Source organism: Manis pentadactyla, chromosome 11, assembly GCF_030020395.1.
Source record: "Manis pentadactyla isolate mManPen7 chromosome 11, mManPen7.hap1, whole genome shotgun sequence".
In the NCBI taxonomy this organism is placed as follows: domain Eukaryota; kingdom Metazoa; phylum Chordata; class Mammalia; order Pholidota; family Manidae; genus Manis; species Manis pentadactyla.
The window spans coordinates 118,484,033-118,503,399 of record NC_080029.1 but is presented as its reverse complement, the minus strand read 5'-3'; the positions used below and the strand labels follow the sequence as shown (position 1 = coordinate 118,503,399).

Here is a 19,367-nt window from a genome sequence, read left to right as displayed (position 1 = left end):
TTGTGCCTTGAGTAAAGTTCACAGAAATGTTTTCAAGGTTTGTACTCTCTGATTTTTTTCCCCATAGACCCACCCATTATATTCCCTATACCACCTCCTGTACCACATGCATCAATAGGACAGAGCAGAAAATGTAGTTAGCCTCAAAAGCAGATCAGCTAGAAGCACTAGAAGATGATAAAGGGCTAAGCCTATGTAAAAACACAGAGAAAGCAATTAGTAAGAAAATGAAAACCCTGAAATTGTTGACTCATTTCTATCTCAATTTCTTGAGGAATTATGTTTTCTTAAAGAAAGTTATAAATAGTAATCCCATTAATCTCATCTTTATTTTGCTGGATGGGAGAAACTCTTTTTTCTGGTTGGAAAGAAAATTCCCTAAGTACTAGCAATTAAAACCAACTCCCTACAGAGTCAGGAATTCAGAAGTTCAGTTATCCAGGGGTCCTAGGAACGTCATACCCACTATATATCCAAATTCATATCTCTCTTTAAATTATTCTCCATAAACAAGACAAGAAGCAAAAGTGATGAGTTCTATCATAGGTTGGAGAAATCTAAGAGTTTTCAGCACCTTAAACAGTTAATATTGTGAGACATGAGAAACAATGTACTGTTCTATTGCCATTGAAAATAAGTATTACCTCCCCAAGAAGCTAGAAAAGCACCTGGAACAGCATTCAACATAAACTGAAGAGAATATGAAAAGTCTTTGGGAGAACTTTAATGCTTTTTCCACAGAATAGAAGAAAGACAAAGACTAAGGGCATTTTCTTTGAGATAATACATACAAGCAAAGTTCACTATTTGGATTTAATCTTTAACCTTTAGAGATATGGTACAGAGATATGGGGTTAACACTTAAATCTGAAGGAGGAGGAAAAAGATGCAAATAGAAAATACACAAAAACCAAACTGTTTTTTAATAATCAGAAGCATAGAACTGGAGCTTAGGAAGAGATGGGCTCTAAACTCTTTTATACTTAACTTTTACCCTCTTATAAAAGCAGAGAATACCCTTGAAATGAAACTAAGGAACTGGGGGTAAGAATATAATATAAACGAAATATAAAATTATAAAGCATAGTTCAAACTAAGTGGCAAGAGGAAGGAAAGAATTAGGGAAGGAATAGGGGTCCTTTTGCTTTGAAAAGTCTGCCTCTTTCAGCTCCCACTGTGAAAGCTTCCACAGTGACACTGAATGAGACACCATCACAATATATAGGATAATAAGCTTCAAATCTTCAGAAAACAAAATTCATACGTTTATATAGCCTAATATACAGTCTCTTAGCAGTATTAGTTCTAAGTAGGGATACCAAGTAAGAAGTTATGGCCTAACTAGCAAGTGGCTCAGTGACAAATATAGACTGCTACATAAAATTTAAGTTGAGGAAACAAATCCTCAACTTAGTAGCTATACAGATTATAGATGGTAATTTATGAAAGAAATTCTAATCCATTGGCTAGTGCAGTGTCAAACAAAATATATGTTGTCAGGCAAACTATATGGCAAGCAAAATACATGTTGAAATTTCCACATACACATTTTATAAAAGAGCAATTCTAAAATAGAGTAAAATAAGCACATGCTATACTAATTTCATCATTTTAGTATTAGAGGCACTAATACACACCAGAGATTTCTTTTTCTACAAAGAACATTGTCACTTTCCAATTTAAAACCTTATACATCAATAAAATTATACAAGATACTTACAACCTTGATTTAAAGCACTCAAACTCAAACAATCAAGTTATTAATAAAAGACAAGTTGGGAGTTTCCACTTACGTAGATATATTGTTGAAGCTGAGAAACAGACGTTGGAGGCAGGGCAAATTATCCACATCTCTCTGGAAGGAAACAGAAAGCAAAAATTTATCAACTGAAAGAAAAAAAATATTATAAATGTTTTCTTGCTCAGATGTTGAAATATATAGTCATTTCTATTTACTACAACCTTGCTAGACCACTGATTTCTACTGGACATAGAGCTCCATTCTTCACTGCAGATTAAATGGGAGGGTTTCACTACATCCGCAGAAGAGGCTGCACCACTCTCAAGGTAAAAAGCACTGAAGAGAACAGGGAGGAATGCTGCTGCTAGCCTCCAGCGTGCTTTTGGGAAAGAAGCCAAAATGCTACTTCAGCGTTTCAACTGTAGCACAAATATAGTATGACAAACCTTTGGTGAAAATCACTTTTAAAAGGAAGCCATTCAAATGCTTTAAATTTTAAATTTCTGCAATTAGCTTTCTAGAGTCCCGAGAATTTCAAAGCTATTTACCTCCCTATTATCAAACCCTTGGGAATCTACCCTCAATTACAAGTGAACCAGTACATTGCTAATTCCTCCATAAACCCAAAAGCAGACTTGGTGTCAAGCAACCAAACCACTGCTGTTTAAATGTTTTGGCTCAGTCATTTTTAAAATCACAAATAAATACAAAGCTACTTAATTTCATTAAGTGAAAATACACAAACCTTCTGGAAAGTATGACATATATTGAAGTAACAGAATCTTAAGAGGAAGCTTAGTAATTATCTAGTCTACTACCTCACTGTTCACATGAGAAAAAGGGAACATTGTTCGCATGAGGTTGTAGCAGGAGCAGGGGAGGAGCAGGCTGGGAAGGTGACCCGGGATCACATAATGTCCTAGCCACTGAGAGAGGATGACATTCCAGTTATTCTGACTTCCAGTGCGCTGCTCGTTAACATTCTATACACTGGCACTTCTCATATAAAATGTTTTTTATTTTTAAGGACAACATAATTTATAATAATTCCTAGTTATATAAGATAATTAATGCTAATATAAGTATATACATTTTACTAGTATTGTGACCAATATTTAAATCCAAATCAAAACTTGTTTTGCTGTTTAGTAAGTCATCATCTTCCTCCCTCCCACGTTTTCTTCCTCCCCTTTAGAACTACCACTTCCAAGAACCCAGTAAGAATGCAGGCAAGTGCACTACAATTACAAAAGGACCCAGCTTTCCCAAAAATGACTTATTTATTTGTTTGCTTGTTTGTTTGTTTTTGGTATAATTAATCTACAATAACATGAGGAACATTATCTTTACTACACTCCCCACATCACCAAGTCCCGCCCACAAACCCCATTACACTCACTGTCCATCAGCATAGTAAGATGCTGTAGAATCACTACTTGTCTTCTCTGTGTTGCACAGCCCTCCCCGAGCCCCACCCACATTATACATGCTAATCGTAATGCCCCCTTTCTTTTTCCCCCCGTTATCCCTCCCTTCCCACCCATCCTCCCCAGTCTCTTCCTCTTTGGTAACTGTTAGTCCATTCTTGGGTTCTGTGGGTCGGCTGCTGTTTTGCTCCTTCAGTTTTTTCTTTGTTCTTATACTCCACAGATGAGTGAAATCATTTGGTACATGTCTTTCACTACCTGGCTTATTTCACTGAGCATAATACCCTCTAGCTCCATCCACGTTGTTGCAAATGGTAGGATTTGTCTTCTTCTTATGGCTGAATAATATTCCATTGTGTATATGTACCACATCTTCTTTATCCATTCATCTACTGATGGACACTTAGTTGCTTCCATTTCTTGGCTATTGTAGATAGTGCTGCAATAAACACAAGGGTGCATATGTCTTTTCAAACTGGGCTGCTGCATTCTTAGGGTAAATTCCAAGAAGTGGAATTCCTGGGTCTAAAGGTATTTCTATTTTGAGCTTTTTGAGGAACTTCTGTAATGGTTTCCACAATGGTTGAACTAGTTTACATTCCCACCAGCAGTGTAGGAGGGTTCCCGTTTCTCCACAACCTTGCCAACATTTGTTGTTGTTTGTCTTTTGGATGGTGGCCATCCTTACTGGTGTGAGGTGATATCTCATTGCGGTTTTACTTTGCATTTCTCTGATGACTAGTGACATGGAGAATCTTTTCATGTGTCTGTTGGTCATCTGAATTTCTTCTTTGGAGAACTGTCTGTTCAGGTCCTCTGCCCATTTTTTAATTGGATTGTTTGCTTTTTGTTTCTTGAGGTGCGTGAGCTGTTTATATATTTTGGATGTCAACCCTTTATCGGATCTGTCATTTACGAATATATTCTCCCATACTGTAGGATGCCTTTTTGTTCTATTGGTGGTGTACTTTGCTGTACAGAAGCTTTTCAGCTTGATGTAGTCCCACGTGTTCATTTTTGCTTTTGTTTTCTTGCCCGGGGAGATATGTTCATGAAGAAGTCACTCATGTTTATGTCCAAGAGATTTTTGCCTATGTTTTTTTCTAAGAGTTTTATGGTTTCATGATTTACATTCAGGTCTTTGATCCATTTCAAATTTACTTTTGTGTATGGGGTTAGACAATGATCCAGTTTCATTCTCTTACATGTACCCGTCCAGTTTTGCCAACACCACCTGTTGAAGAGGCTGTCATTTCCCCATTGTATATCCAAGGCTCCTTTATGATACATTAATTGACCATACATGTTTGCGTTAATATCTGGACTCTCTATTCTGTTACACTGGTCTGTGGCTCTGTTCTTGTGCCAGTACCAAATTGTCTTGATTACTGTCACTTTGAAGTAGAGCTTGAAGTTGGGAAGCGAGATGCCCCCTGCTTTATTCTTCCTTCTCAGGATTGCTTTGGCTATTCGGGGTCTTTTGTGGTTCCATATGAATTTTAGAACTATTTGTTCCAGTTCATTGAAGAATGCTGTTGGTATTTTGATAGGGATTGCATTGAATCTGTAGATTGCTTTAGGCAGGATGGCCATTTTGACAATATTAATATTAATTCTTCCTAGCCACGAGCATGGGATGAGTTTCCATTTGTTAGTGTCCTCTTTAATTTCTCTTAAGAGTAGATAGTGCTGCAATTTCAGGGTATAGGTCTTTCACTTCCTTGGTAAGGTTTATTCCTAGGTATTTTATTCTTTTTGATGCAATTGTGGATGGAATTGTTTTCCTGATTTCGCTTTCTGTTAATTCATCCTTAGTGTATAGGAAAGCCACAGATTTCTGTGTATTAATTTTGTATCCTGCAACTTTGCTGAATTCATATATTAGTTCTAGTAGTTTTGGAATGGAGTCTTTATGGGTTTTTATGTATAGTATCATGTCATCTGCAAATAGTGACAGTTTCACTTCCTCTTTACCAATCTGGATGATTTGTATTTCTTTGTTTTGTCTGATTGCCATGGCGAGGACCTCCAGTACTATATTGAAAAACAGTGGGGAGAGTCAGCATCCCTGTCTTGTTCCCGATCTTAAAGGAAAAGCTTTTAGCTTCTTGCTGTTAAGTATAATGTTGGCTGTGGGTTTGTCATATATGGCCTTTATTATGTTGAAGTACTTGCCCTCTATACCCATTCTGTTGAGAGTTTTTATCATGAATGGATGTTGAATTTTGTTGAATGCTTTTTCAGCATCTATGGAAATGACCATGTGGTTTCTGTCCTTCTTTTTGTTGATGTGGTGGATGATGTTGATGGACTTTCGAATGTTGTACCATCCTTGCATCCCTGAGAGGAATCCCACTCGATCATGGTGTATGATCCTCTTGATGTATTTTTGAATTTGGTTTGCTAATATTTTGTTGAGTATTTTTGCATCTATGTTCATCAGGATATTGGTCTGTAATTTTCTTTTTCCGTGGGGTATTTGCCTGGCTTTGGTATTAGAGTGATGCTGGCTTCATAGAATGAGTTTGGAAGTATTCCCTCCTCTTCTTTTTTTGAAAAACTTTAAGGAGAATAGGTGTTATGTCTTCTCTGTATGTCTGATAAAATTCTGTGGTGAATCCATCTGGCCCAGGGGTTTTGTTCCTGGGTAGTTTTTTGATTACCAATTCAATTTCTTTTCTGTAAATTGGTCTTTTTCTGTTTGGTTTAGATTTTCTGTTTCTTCCTTGGTTAGTCTTGGAAGGTTGTATTTTTCTAGGAAGTTATCCATTTCTTATAGGTTTTCCAGCTTGTTAGCATATAGATTTTCATAGTATTCTCTAATAATTCTTTGTATTTCTGTGGGGTCTGTCATGACTTTTTCTTCCTTACTTCTCATTATGTTGATGTTTGTTGACTCTCTTTCTCTCTTAATAAGTCTGGCTAGGGGTTTATCTATTTTTTCAATTTTTTAAAAGAACCAAAAAATAAAAAATAAAAAATAAAGAACGAACTCTTGGTTTCATTGATTTTTTTCTATTATTTTATTGTTCTCAATTTTATTTATTTCTTCTCTGATCTTTATTATGTCCCTCCTTCTGCTGACTTTGGGCCTTATTTGTTCTTTTTCCAGTTTCAATAATTGTGACTTTATAGAGTATTCATTTGGGAATGTTCTTCCTTCTTTAGATAGGCCTGGATTGCTATATACTTTCCTCTTAGAACTGCCTTCCCTGCGTCCCACAGAAGTTGGGGCTTTATGCTGTTGGTGTCATTTGTCTCCATATATTGATTGATCTCTATTTTAATTTGGTTATTGATCCATTGATTATTTTGGAGCATGTTGTTAAGCTTCCATGTGTTTGTGAGCCATTTTGTTTTCTTTGTACAATTTATTTCTAGTTTTATGCCTTTGTGGTATGAGAAGTTGACTGGTAGAATTTCAATCTTTTTTAATTTACTGAGGCTCTTTTTGTGGCCTAGTATGTGGTCTATTCTGGAAAATGTTCCATGTGCACTTGAGAAGAATGTGTATCCTGCTGCTTTTGGGTGTAGTGTTCTGTAGATGTCTGTTAGGTCCATCTGTTCTAATGTGTTGTTCAGTGCCACTATGTCCTTACTTATTTCCTGTCTGGTGGATCTGTCCTTTGGAGTGAATGGTGTGTTGAAGTCTCCTAGAATGAATGCATTGCATTCCATTTCCTCCGTTAATTCTGTTAGTATTTGTTTCACATATGATGGTGCTCCTGTATTGGGTGCACAGATATTTATAATGGTTATATCCTCTTGTTGGACTGACGCTTTTATCATTATGTAATGTCCTTCTTTATCTCTTGTTACTTTCTTTGTTTTGAAGTCTATTTTGTCTGATACCAGTACTGCAACACCTGCTCTTTTCTCCCTGTTGTTTGCATGAAATATCATTTTCCATCCCTTGAGTTTTAGTCTGTTTATGTCTTTGGGTTTGACTTGAGTGTCTTATAAGCAGCATATAGATGGGTCTTGCTTTTTCATCCATTCTATTACTCTGTGTCTTTTAATTTGTGCTTTCAGTCCGTTTACATTTAGGGTGATTATTGAAAGATATGTACTTATTGCCAATGCAGGCTTTAGATTTGAGGTTACTAAAGGTTCAAGGTTATCTTCTTTACTATCTAACTGTCTAACTTAACTCTCTTATTGAGCTACTATAAGCAAAATCTGATGATTCTTTATTTCTCTCCCTTCTTATTCTTCCTCCTCCATTCTTTATATGTTAGGTGTTTTATTCTGTACTCTTTTGTGTTTCTTTGACTGCCTTTGTGGGTAGTTGATTTTATTTTTTGCCTTTAGTTAGTATTTGGTTGATCTTCTTTCTTTGCTGTAATTTCATTTTCTCTGGTGACATCTACTTAGCCTTAGGAGTGCTTCCATCTAGAGCAGTCCCTCTAAGATACTCTGTAGAGGTGGTTTGTGGGAGGCAAATTCCCTCAACTTTTGCTTGTCTGGCATTGTTTAATCCCTCCTTCATATTTAAATGATAATCATGCTGGATACAGTATTCTTGGTTCAAGGGCCTTCTGTTTCATTGCATTAAATATATCATGCCATTCTCTTCTGGCCTGTAAGGTTTCTGCTGAGAAGTCTGATGATAGCCTGATGGGTTTTCCTTTGTAGTTGACCTTTTTTCTCTCTCTGGCTGCCTTTAAAACTCTGTCCTTGTCCTTGATCTTTGCCATTTTAATTATTATGTATCTTGGAGTTGTCCTCCTTGGGTCCCTTGTGTTGGGAGTTCTGTGGGATTCCATCGTCTGAGAGAGTATTTCTTCCCCCAGTTTGAGGAACTTTTCAGCAATTATTTCTTCAAAGACACTTTCTATCCATTTTTCTCTTTCTCCTTCTTCTTCTTGTACCCCTATAATGCGAATATTGTTCCATTTGGATTGGTCACACAGTTCTCTTAGTTTTCTTTCATTCCTGGAGTTCCTTTTATCTCTCTGTGCCTCAGCTTCTCTGTATTCCTGTTCTCTGATTTCTATTCCATTAATGGACTCTTGCACCTCATCCAGTCTGCTCTTAAGTCCTTCCAGAGGTTGTTTTATTTCTGTATTCTCCCTTCCAACTTTATCTTTTAACTCTTGCATATTTCTCTGCAGATCTATCAGCATGGTTATGACCTTTATTTTCAATTCTTTTTCAGGGAGATTGGTTAAGTCTATGTCCACAGGCCCTCTCTTGGGGGTTGTCTGGGTAATCCTGGACTGGACCAAATTCTTCTGCCTTTTCATGGTGGTAGAGATAACTGTAGGCAGGTAGCACATGTGTCAGCTGGGAGAACAAAGTCCTTTCCTGCTTGTTGGTCACCTTGCCCCTCTCTGCTGCCTGTGTTGGTTACCCGCTGTCCTGGAGCAGCCTCTGGGTTAATCCCCTAAGCTGCTGTAGGCAGGGTCTCCGTCAGGGTAGTGCAGAGCTCTGCGGGGAGTGGTAGGCATGCTGGGTGTGCTATCCTGAGAGAGCGGCACCCCTGCCAGGCACCTGTGCACTGGTGGTGGCCTTTGGGTCTGTCCTGCATGGCTGTGTGCCAGCAGGAGATTCTGGGTGGCTGACTGGGGCCCAGCTGCTCCCGGGCCACTCTGCTGCTGCTGCCGTGGGCTAATGCGGTCCGCTCCCATGACCCTCTGATGCCTCCGCCACCGGCACGTGTGACCGCTCCCCACTGTGGGCATGCGCAGCCACTCTCCCGCTACTGGGCCAGCGTGTTGGTGTCCGTGCCAGCTGGGAGAATGACTGGCAGGCTGCTTATTGCTGTGAGTAGCTTCAGAGCTGCACTGCTGCCCAGGGGATTAGGTTGCCTAGAGTTCCCCGGGATTCCCATCTGCAGGGCTGAGTGTGCTGGGATGATTTCATCCAGCTGTGACATCCCTGTTCCTTTAAGACTTTCAAAAAGCACTCGCTTTTCTTTTGTCCCAGGGGAGCCATTTGTGCGGACCCGCTCACAGGTTTTGCTTTTACGTTTCTCTAATATCCAATACACTGTGCACTACGTGTCTGCGCTCCCAGTGTGGATTAGTAGAGCTGGTTGTTTAGCAGTCCTGGGCTTTCACTCCCTCCTTGCTCCGACTCCTTTCTTCCCTCTGGGGTGCTGGGGTGGTGGGGGCACTCAGGTCCTGCTGGACCATGGCTTGTATATTACCCGCTTCGTGAGATGCTGAGTTCTCACATATGTAGATGTAGCCAGGCTGTTGTACTGTATCAACTGGTCTCTCTTTTAGGAATAGTTATATATTTGTTGTATTTTCAAAAATATATATGTTTTTGGGAGGAGATTTCTGCTGAACTACTCACGCTGTCATCTTGGCTCCTCCTCCTCATTTATTTATTTTTAAGAGCTTGTTATACAAAGAAGTTATAAAAGTAATAGAATTGTGGCAGAGCTATATCTCTTCAAATTTTGAGACAGAATAGTTGAAGTGAATCTGACTTGTAGCTTTCCATTTCTCCCATGCAGCTTTCCTTGGTACCATTCTCCAACCTTCTCTCAACCCCTGTGATCCTGAACTGTAAAACAAATACAATTGCTGGTGACTAAAACACTGGCTGTGTATACCATTCATTTGGCATTACCATTCTCTGTCCCACCCCTGATAATCCTATTCCATAGATGTGAAGTGATGATTTTTAGAGTTTTCAACCATGCTCAAGGAATAAGTCTGCAGAAAACAGGAAGACAGCCAAATTCTCCTCACTGGATAACAGTGTTGGCAACTTCTTGAATCATCTCTACCAGCTACCTCTCTGTGATATTGCCAGAAATGACAGGGGAGTGAACTGGATAATTGAAGGACTAGTAGTAGGGTTCATTTCATTCCAGGGCCCTACTTTCCAAAGATTTAGTAGCTTGCTATCTATATGGTCTCTCTCTAGAAGGAGTGAATCACAGGCAAATTAAAAGTCCTTTCTGTCCCCTGGAGAATCTCTTCTTCCAAATCATTCCTAGAATCTACCTGAGATTCTGGGCACAAGCATTCTTTGCTGACATCTAACTGGGAGAAACTGAGGCCTGGATCTCCTTTGAATCAAGGCATCTTAAAAAAATACATTTGTCTCTTTGAGTTCATCCCTACCACCTTCAGTGACTGCAGACACCTTTTAAGAAATACTTTTTTGCTATTAAAATACACACACAAATTACATCAGGCTATAATTTGTGAGAAAAGGCTTTTTAAAGTTCATTTGATTTAAATATGGTTTGTATTTCTCTTCACTTATGAAACAGAATTTCACCAGAAGTCTTTATCAAATTTTAAAAATCATTAAATGTCATTACCTAATAGATCTATAAAAAATATTCACGAGGGAGGGGGGAGGAAGATGATGGCATGTGAAGTGAGGCAGAAACCTCCTCCCCAAAATCACATAAAACATGAAAATACAGCAAATACAACTAATCCTGAAAAAGCATCATGAAGACTGCAGAACAGACTGCCTACATCTGGGGAAAACAGAAGACCTCACAGAAAAGCCATGATCTGGTAGGACCCCCACCTTAGCCCACAGTGGGAGGAAAAGAAACAGAGTGGGGAGGGAGTAGAAGCCCAGAAATACTGAATGCCCAGCCCTAGAGATCTGCTCCTGGAGCATGAACCCACAATTACATGGTGCTCTGGAGATCAGTGGGGTTAGAAAGCAGACAGGAGGAATGCTTGGAGAGATGGAGATCCCAGCTGCTTGTGGAGAACAGGTATGCACAGCACAGAGAAGACAAGTAATGACTCTAGAGCATCTTACTACGCTGGTAGGCAATGATTCCAATGGGGGATTGAGAATTTGATAATATGGGTGAATGTTGAAACCACAATGTTGTTCATGTGAAACCTTCATAAGATTGTATATCAATGATACTTTATTTAAAAAAATATATTCACAACAAATTGAAAAACTAAAAATCAGAATTCAACTATACATAGCTCTATAACCACTTAAATAGACAGCCTTTCCAGGATGTATGAAAAGCAAAATAACTACCCACAATCATTTTCATTGTTCCAAATTTCATTTCTGTAAGAAAATGATAACTTACTTTAATTTTCTAGCCATTCTGAAATATACTTTGTAATAAATTTCTAGCATTTAAATAGACAAAAAGAAAACACGTATATCAATTACTGTGTGAGTTATTTACAGAAAAAAAACTTGTTGAAAGCTACTAGAATATGGCTCTAAGGAGAAAGCAAACTAAAGATGGAGATACATGAGATCCAGGAAGTGAATTCACCATCAGAAAAAGGCAAAGAGAAATCCAAGGATGACATCTCTAAAGCAAGCTTAGAAGCAACCAGTCTACATCAGAGTCAGAGGACATGGAGCTCTAGAAGGGGAACCCCCAAGGGGAGAAAAATGAAACATTTGCCTGTACAGAGAAGAGTTCTGCTGGGAAGTTTGGATATTTATTAATGGTAGAATTAAATAGAATCCTCAATTAATGGAGAAAATGGGATAGTTACTAGTGCCAAGGAAAACAAAAATTTAATATCATGGTCCAACATTCACTTTGCAAAGCTAGTCTTGCTATGCCAGACAATCCTAATCTGTTATACCATAAATTCATCAATTTGAATCAACCCTCTGCACTTAAAGACCCACCTTAAGCAAGACCCCCAGAAATCTCAAAAATGAATATCCTGCCTTTGTCCTTGAGGACATAACTAAGATTATGTCAAGGTAGTGTGCTCTTCTTGACAATAAGTAATAATCTCATCTTTTCTTTATCAACAGTTTATTCTGGTGACATTTTGAGGGAGCAAGCACTTGACAATCTGCTTATCAAAAAATATAATTATTTTGGAATGATGGGGAAGGAGAAATGGGGGATTAAGGATAATATACGAAAGCTAAATCCTCATAACTTTTTTAAAAAGTCAATATATTTATTGCATTGTCAAGCATTAAACTATCCCTACAATTCTTTCCCAGATACAACTATTTCACAGGTAGAGAAGCTATTGCAAGCAAGCAATAATGTTAACACACCTAAGATGACAAAAAGAAGAGAAAATAAAATATTTACATATGGAGCAATATTTATACTTCACCTGTTATTAATCTGCTCATAGCCTCAAATGTATTATATTTATTTAACAAAACACAATTCTGAGAATCACACTGGAAACATTTTTTTAAGTAAGATTTAAAACCATTATATATATTTTCAAAATATAATCCTTTTAAAAAGACTTAAAATTACTTACTACAAGATTATTGCATTACAATTCTTTACTGTTCAAAAGAATAATGACTTGCCATTTGAGAAACATGCTTGTCCTACTCTGCTCAGATACTCTTTTCCATATTTCTAAACTCTACAGAGAACTACATGATTCAGCAATCTGACCATGTGGAGAACATCTATTACTGGAGCTATTTTTAGAGCTGCCTCCCTCAGTAGAATAAGAAGAAGGGTGAAGAGACAGAGGCTGTGGTTTGCATCAAGTGGGACAAAGACAACTATAATAAAATCATAGCTACTCTGATTTTGTTACCTACTCTTTCATAAAAAAAAAAGGCAGAGTAAAAATATATAGCAGTGATTACTTTGAGAACTGGAAACAGATTTATTAACAAAGCATTGAATAAATTTTTAAAAATGCAAAAAGCTTCTTTTTATAAAAAAGGTTATTAAATTAATCCCAAAATAACTACTTGTTACAGTCATCACTGTGTGACACAAACACATATTATATGAGGAATAATATGTGTAAGCCGTCATATCAACAACACTAATCATACATTTAAATGTCAATGAAACATACTCCACTATCTGACTCTGTTACGCAAAGGCATTAATATGCATATCTGCTTTTTATATTTGTTTTTACCCTGTATAGGGCAATATATATCAGTCAGTCTAGCTGTAAGGTACTTTTCCAGTGTTCTTTTCTCCTACACACTGTCATAATCTCCCATGAAGAAAAAAATTGAAGGGAACTAAAAATCAGAACAGGCAGTCTTAATTATAGAAATTTCCAGTAGTTATAATCTAGGAGAGCTATATTTAACAGCTATGAGGAAAAAAGAGAAAAAGCCTCAATTTCATAATCATAGGTCTTTTCTCACTTGAATTTGTAGTTCAAATTTACAGCACATGCAGGATCTAACAAGACTCCTCATAAAATAAAATTTAAAAATGGTCCATGGCATTTGTATCCCTAACTCCCCTGGCAAAACTCTCTGGAAAGATATTAACTCAACTCAGGCTTTACAACATTCAAACTATCCCAAATTACTAATCTATAAAAAAAAAAAAAACAGCATGAACAAGACTCAGCATAAATTTCAGGCAGCAAATGTAGAACTGACAAAAACTTAAGAAAATATAATAACTTGATAAAGACTATGGAATATCTATGTTTAAAATTATTAGAGAAATAAAAAGATAAAAACATGAGAAAAATACAATATTATAAAGAGATCTGGATATTTATGAAAAAAATCCACACAGAACTTCTAGAAACAAAATATTATGATTACTATTAAAAATGCAATAGATGGACTGAAAATCTGATTAGACAAAACTGAGGAGAGAGTTAATAAACTGGAATTAGCACTATAGAAGTAAAAAAAAAATGCAGAGAGAAATAAGATGATGGAAATTTTAAGAAACAAAGCATAGAATGAGAAGGTCCAGACTATGCCTAATAGGTGTTTAAGAAGTAGAAAGAAAAAATGTGAGGAGGTAATATTTGAAAATTTAAAGACTCAATATGTTCCCGTAATTAATGAAAGATATGAATCTGCAGATTTAGGAAACACAAATATTAGGTGTGCTAATAAAATTGCCATATTTAATCAAGTCTAAAGTACCATCTTACATTTATATAACATTTGGTGAAAATAAACTTATGATTAACCAATAACATAGTCTATCACTTAGAATTTTTATCTCCTTGCTTTTAGATTTAACCATATTTTTAAGCAAACATAATTCTTATGCATAAAAATTAAGCAAAATTAATTCACTGAATGACCTCCCAAAATATTTCTTATTATTATAAAGTTATAGTAGTTAGTGTATTTTTGGCAAAATAGATGAAACAGAATAGAAGGTCCAGAAAAAGATTCATTTAATTTTGTCTCACTTTCAACAATGACACCAATTTGATTCAATGGGAAAAGCAAGGTTTTTTCAATAAAAGCTGTGTAGAAAATAGATACCCCTATATGGGAAAAATGAACCATGAATGGCACACTGTACCAAAATTTAATTAAAGATGGATCACAGACCTAAAGTGAGAGGTAAAACTACAAACCTTCTGGAAGAAAACAGAGGAGAACCTTTTTGTGATACTGGGATAGGCAAAGACGTCTTGAACAGGACAAAAAAGGCACTAATGATAAAAGAAAACAAATTATAAGCTCAACTTCACTAAAATTTAAAGTTTCTACATATCAAAAACATTTTCAAGCAAAAAGGCAAGCCATGCAGAAAATATACTCAATACATATATCAAAAAAAGGCCTGAATCGAAAATAAGCTATACTACAACTTCACAATAAAAAGATCAACAACTCAGTATTTTTAAATGGGCAAAAGAATTGAACTGACACTTCACAAAAGGTTATGTCAGAATGGACAATAAGTACTTAAAAAGATTCTCAGCATCATTAATCAAGGAATTGCAATTTAAACCACAATGAGATTCACATAATCACTAAAATTATAGTCAATGTCAAACATTGGTAAAGATGTGAGCAATTAGAACTCTCATTTATTGGTGGTGGAAGTGTAAAATGGTATGATCATTTTGTAAAACTGGCAGTTTCTAATAAATTTAGAAGTTCACCTACTTACAGCTTAGTACTGACAGTCCTATGCATTTGCCTAAAAGAAATACATGTATATGTCCAGCAAAGTAAATACATAAATAAAAGACTACAAGATTTGTCATAGCAGCTTTATCTGAAAGCGCCAAAAATTGGAATTAACCAAGATGCCTGTGAACAGAAGAATGAAAAAGCAAATTGTATTATATTTAGACAATGAGTATAATCCAGCAATTGAAAAAAACTGATACACACAAAATGGATGAATATCAAAACAGGATGCTGTACACAAAGAGTACATGCATTTTATATATATACTTTATAAAAAGTTCAGAAACAGGCAAAAATAATTCATGGGGATAGAAGTCAGATAACCTCTAGAGCAGAGAAAGGCATTGACTAGAAAGGGCACAAGGGGACTTGCTATCTTATCTACGGTGTGGTCAAATCAAAGTATACATATAAAAAAATGATTGGACTGTACAGCTAAGACACATGCCTTTTTACTGCAATCTATACCTCAAGAAGATATAAAGGAAAAATCTTGACACTTAAAGAGTTCAACTTCTGAATCACTTATATTAACTAATAATGTCCATGCTTTTAACACAATATTGTCTTCTGTGCCATCAAGTATACTGGCGACGGTGTATTCCTAAAAGTGTGCAGGATTTTATTCCAAGCTACTGACATTCATTCTGTATGTTTTCATATTGTAAAGGTGAAGAAACACCGGTACTATAGTCTGAATGTTGGTATTTCTCCAAAATCCATATGTTGAAATCCTAACTCCCACAAATGACGGCACAGACACGCTTGAGTGGTGCTTAAGTCATAAGGTGGAGCCCTCATGAATGGGTCAAGTGACTTATAGAAGAGATCCTGCAGAGACCTCTAGCCTCCTCTACCATATGAGGACCGACTGATAAGGCACCAGCTATGGACCAGGAAGAAAATTCAGTAATATTCCATTGTGTGTATGTACCACATCTTCTTTATCCATTCATTTACTGATGGACACTTAGGTTGCTTCCATTTCTTGGCTATTGTAAATACTGCTGTGAGAAATATAAGGGTGCATCTGTCTTTTTCAAACTGGGCTCCTGCATTCTTAGGGTGGATTCCTAGGAGTGGAATTTCTGGGTCAAATGGTATTTCTATTTTTAGCTTTTGGAGGAACCTCCATACTGCTTTCCACAATGGTCGAACCAGTCCACATTCCCACCAGCAGTGTAGGAGGGTTCCCCTTTCTCAACATCCTTGCCAATATTTGCTGTTGTTTGTCTTTTGGATGGGGCCATCCTAACTGGTGTGAGGTGATATCTCATTGTGGTTTTAATTTGCATTTCTCTGATGATTAGCGATGTGGAGCATCTTTTCATGTGCCTGTTGGTCATCTGAATTTCTTCTTAGGAGAACTGTCTGTTCAGCTCCTCTGCCCATTTTTTAAGAGGGTTATCAGCTTTTTGGGTGCTGAGGCATGTGAGTTCTATATATATTTTGGATGTTAACCCCTTGTCAGATATGTTATTTACAAATATATTCTCCCAAACTGTAGGATCACTTTTTGTGCTGCTGATGGTGCCCTTTGTTATACAGAAGCTTTTTAGCATGATGTAGTCCTATTTGTTCATATTTGTTTCTGTTTCCCTTGCCCAAGGAGATGTGTTCAGGAAAAAGTTGCTCATGTTTCTATTCAAGAGATTTTTGCCTATGTTTCTTCTAAGAGTTTTATGGTTTCATGACTTACTTCAGGTCTTTGATCCATTTTGAGTTTACTTTTGTGTATGGGGTTAGAAAATAATCCAGTTTCATTCTCTTGCAAATAGTTGTCCAGTTTTGCCAACACCAGTTGTTGAAGAGACTGTCATTTCCCCATTGTATATCCATGGCTCCTTTATTGTATATTAATTGATCATATATACTTGGGTTTATATCTGGGCTCTGCAGTGTGTTCCATTGGTCTATGGGTCTGTTCTTGTGCCAGTACCAAATTGTCTTGATTACTGTGGCTTTGTAGTAGAGCTTGAAGTCAGAGAGCATAATGCTCCCACACTTTATTCTTCCTTCTCGGGATTGTTATGGCTATTTGGGGTCTTTTGTGGTTTCATATGAATTTTAGAACTATTTGCTCTAATTGGTTGAAGAACGCTGTTGTTATTGTGATATGGATTGCATTGACTCTGTAAATTGCTTTAGGCAAGATGGTCATTTTGATAATATTCAAGACCACAGGATGCATTTTCATTTATTGGTATCTTCTTTAATTTCTCTCCTGTCTTGTAGTTTTCAGGGTATATGTCTTTCATTTCTTTGCTTAGGTTTATTCCTAGGTATTTTATTCTTTTTGATGCAACTGTAAATGGTATTGTTTTCCTGATTTCTCTTTCTGCTAGTTCGTTGTTAGTGTATAGGAATGAAACACTATTCTGTTTATGAATTTTGTACCCTGCGAAATTCCTGAATTCAGATATTAGATCTAGTAGTTTTGGAGTGGATTCCTTAGGGATTTTTATGTAAAATATCATGTCATCTGCAAGCAGGGATAGTTTGACCTCTTCTTTGCCTATCTGGATGCCTTTATTTCTTTGTGTTTTTTAACTGCCGTGGCTAGGACCTCCAGAACTATGTTAAATAAAAGTGTGAAGAGTGGACATCCTTGTCTTATACCAGATCTTGGGGAAAAGCTTTCAGCTTCTCGCTGTTAAGTATAATGTTGGCTGTAGGTTTGTCATATATGGCCTGTATTATGTTGAGGTACTTGCCCTCTATACCCATTTTGTTGAGAGTTTTTATCATGAATGGATGTTGAATTTTGCCGTATGCTTTTTCAGCATCTATGGAGATGATCATGTGGTTTTTGTCCTTCTTTTTGTTGATGTGGTGGATGATGTTGATGGATTGTTGAATTTTGTACCATCATTGCATCCCTGGAATAAATCCTACTTTATCAAAATGGGTGATCATTTTTATGTATTTTTGAATTCAGTTTGCTAATAATTTGCTGAGTATTTTTGCACCTATGTTCATCAGGGATATTGATGTCATTTTCTTTTTTGTGGTGTCTTTGCCTGGTTTTCATATTAGAGTGATGCTGGCTTCGGAGAATGAGATTGGGAGTATACCCTCTTCTACTTTTTGGAAAACTTTTAAGAGGATGGGTATTATGTCTTCACTAAATGTTTCATAAAATTTAGCAGTGAAACCATCTGGTCCCAGGATTTGTTCTTAGGCAGTTTTTTTATTACTGATTCAATTCCTTGCTGGTCATTGGTCTATTCAGATTTTCTGTTTCTTCCTTTGTCAGCCTTGGAAGGTTGTATTTTTCTAGGAAGTTGTCATTACTTCTAGGTTATCCAGTTTGTTAGCATGTAAATTTTTGTAGTATTCCTTCATAATTCTTTGTATTTCTGTGTTGTCAGTAGTGATTATTCCTTTTTCATTTCTGTTTATGTTTATGTGTATAGACTCTTTTTTCTTGATAAGTTGGTCTTGGCATTTATCTATTTTGTTTATTTTCTTGAAGAACCAGCTCCTGCTTTCATTGATTCTTGCTATTGTATTATTCTTCTCAATTTTATTTATTTCTGCTCTAATCTTTATTATGTTCCTCCTTCTACTGACTTTGAACTTCATTTGTTGTTCTTTTTTTAGCTTTGTTAATCATGAGTTTTGATGGTCCATATGGGATTCTTCTTCTTTCCTTACATAGGCCTGTATTGCAATATACTTCCCTTTTAGCACAGCCTTTGCTGTATCCCACAGATTTTGTGGTGATGAAGTCTTGTCATTTGTCTCCATATATTGCTTGATCTCTGCTTTTATTTGGTCATTGATCCATTGATTATTTAGGAGCATGTTCTTAAGCTTCCATGTGTTTGTGGGCTTTTTCACTTTCTTTGTGTAATTTATTTCTAGTTTCATATCTCTGTTTTCTGAAAAGCTGGTTGGTACAAATTCAATCATTTTTAATTTACTGAGGCTCTATTTGTGGCCTCATATATGATCTATTCTTTAAAATGTTCCATGTGCACTTGAGAAGAATGTGTATTCTGTTACTTTTGGATGGAGTGTTCTGTAGATATCCATTAGGTCCATTTGTTCTAATACGTTGTTCAGTGCCTCTGTCTCCTTACTTATATTCTATCTGGTTTACCTGTGCTTTGGAATGAGTGGTGTGTTGAAGTCTCCTAAAATAAATGCGGTGAATTCTATTTCCCCCTTTAATTCTGTTAGTATTTGTTTCACATATGTTGGTGTTGGGTGCATAGATATTTATAATGGTTATATCCTCCTGGTGGACTGACCCCTTTATCATTATGTAATGTCTTTTTTTGTGTCTTGTTACTTTCTTTGTTTTGAAGTCTATTTTGTCTGATGCAAGTACCGCAACTCTTGCTTTTTTCTCCCTGTTAGTTGCA

At 36.6% G+C, this 19,367-nt stretch overlaps 1 protein-coding gene across 12 annotated transcripts in view; it reads right to left on the bottom strand.

The window, feature by feature from the left end:
* LRRC49 (leucine rich repeat containing 49) overlaps nucleotides 1-19,367 on the bottom strand; it is a 232,163-nt gene that overhangs the window by 152,920 nt on the left and 59,876 nt on the right. For 11 of the 12 annotated variants that reach the window (XR_008992662.1, XM_036907846.2, XM_057488936.1 and 8 more), the window contains one exon: nucleotides 1,794-1,855. Coding sequence is in view for 11 of the 12 variants with exons in the window: in XM_036907846.2 (XP_036763741.2) it covers nucleotides 1,794-1,855 (62 nt within the window). In the remaining variant the exon portion in view is untranslated. Of the gene's footprint in view, nucleotides 1-1,793; nucleotides 1,856-1,962; nucleotides 2,052-19,367 lie in introns of those variants that run through there. The other variant, XM_057488941.1, reaches the window with a different exon arrangement.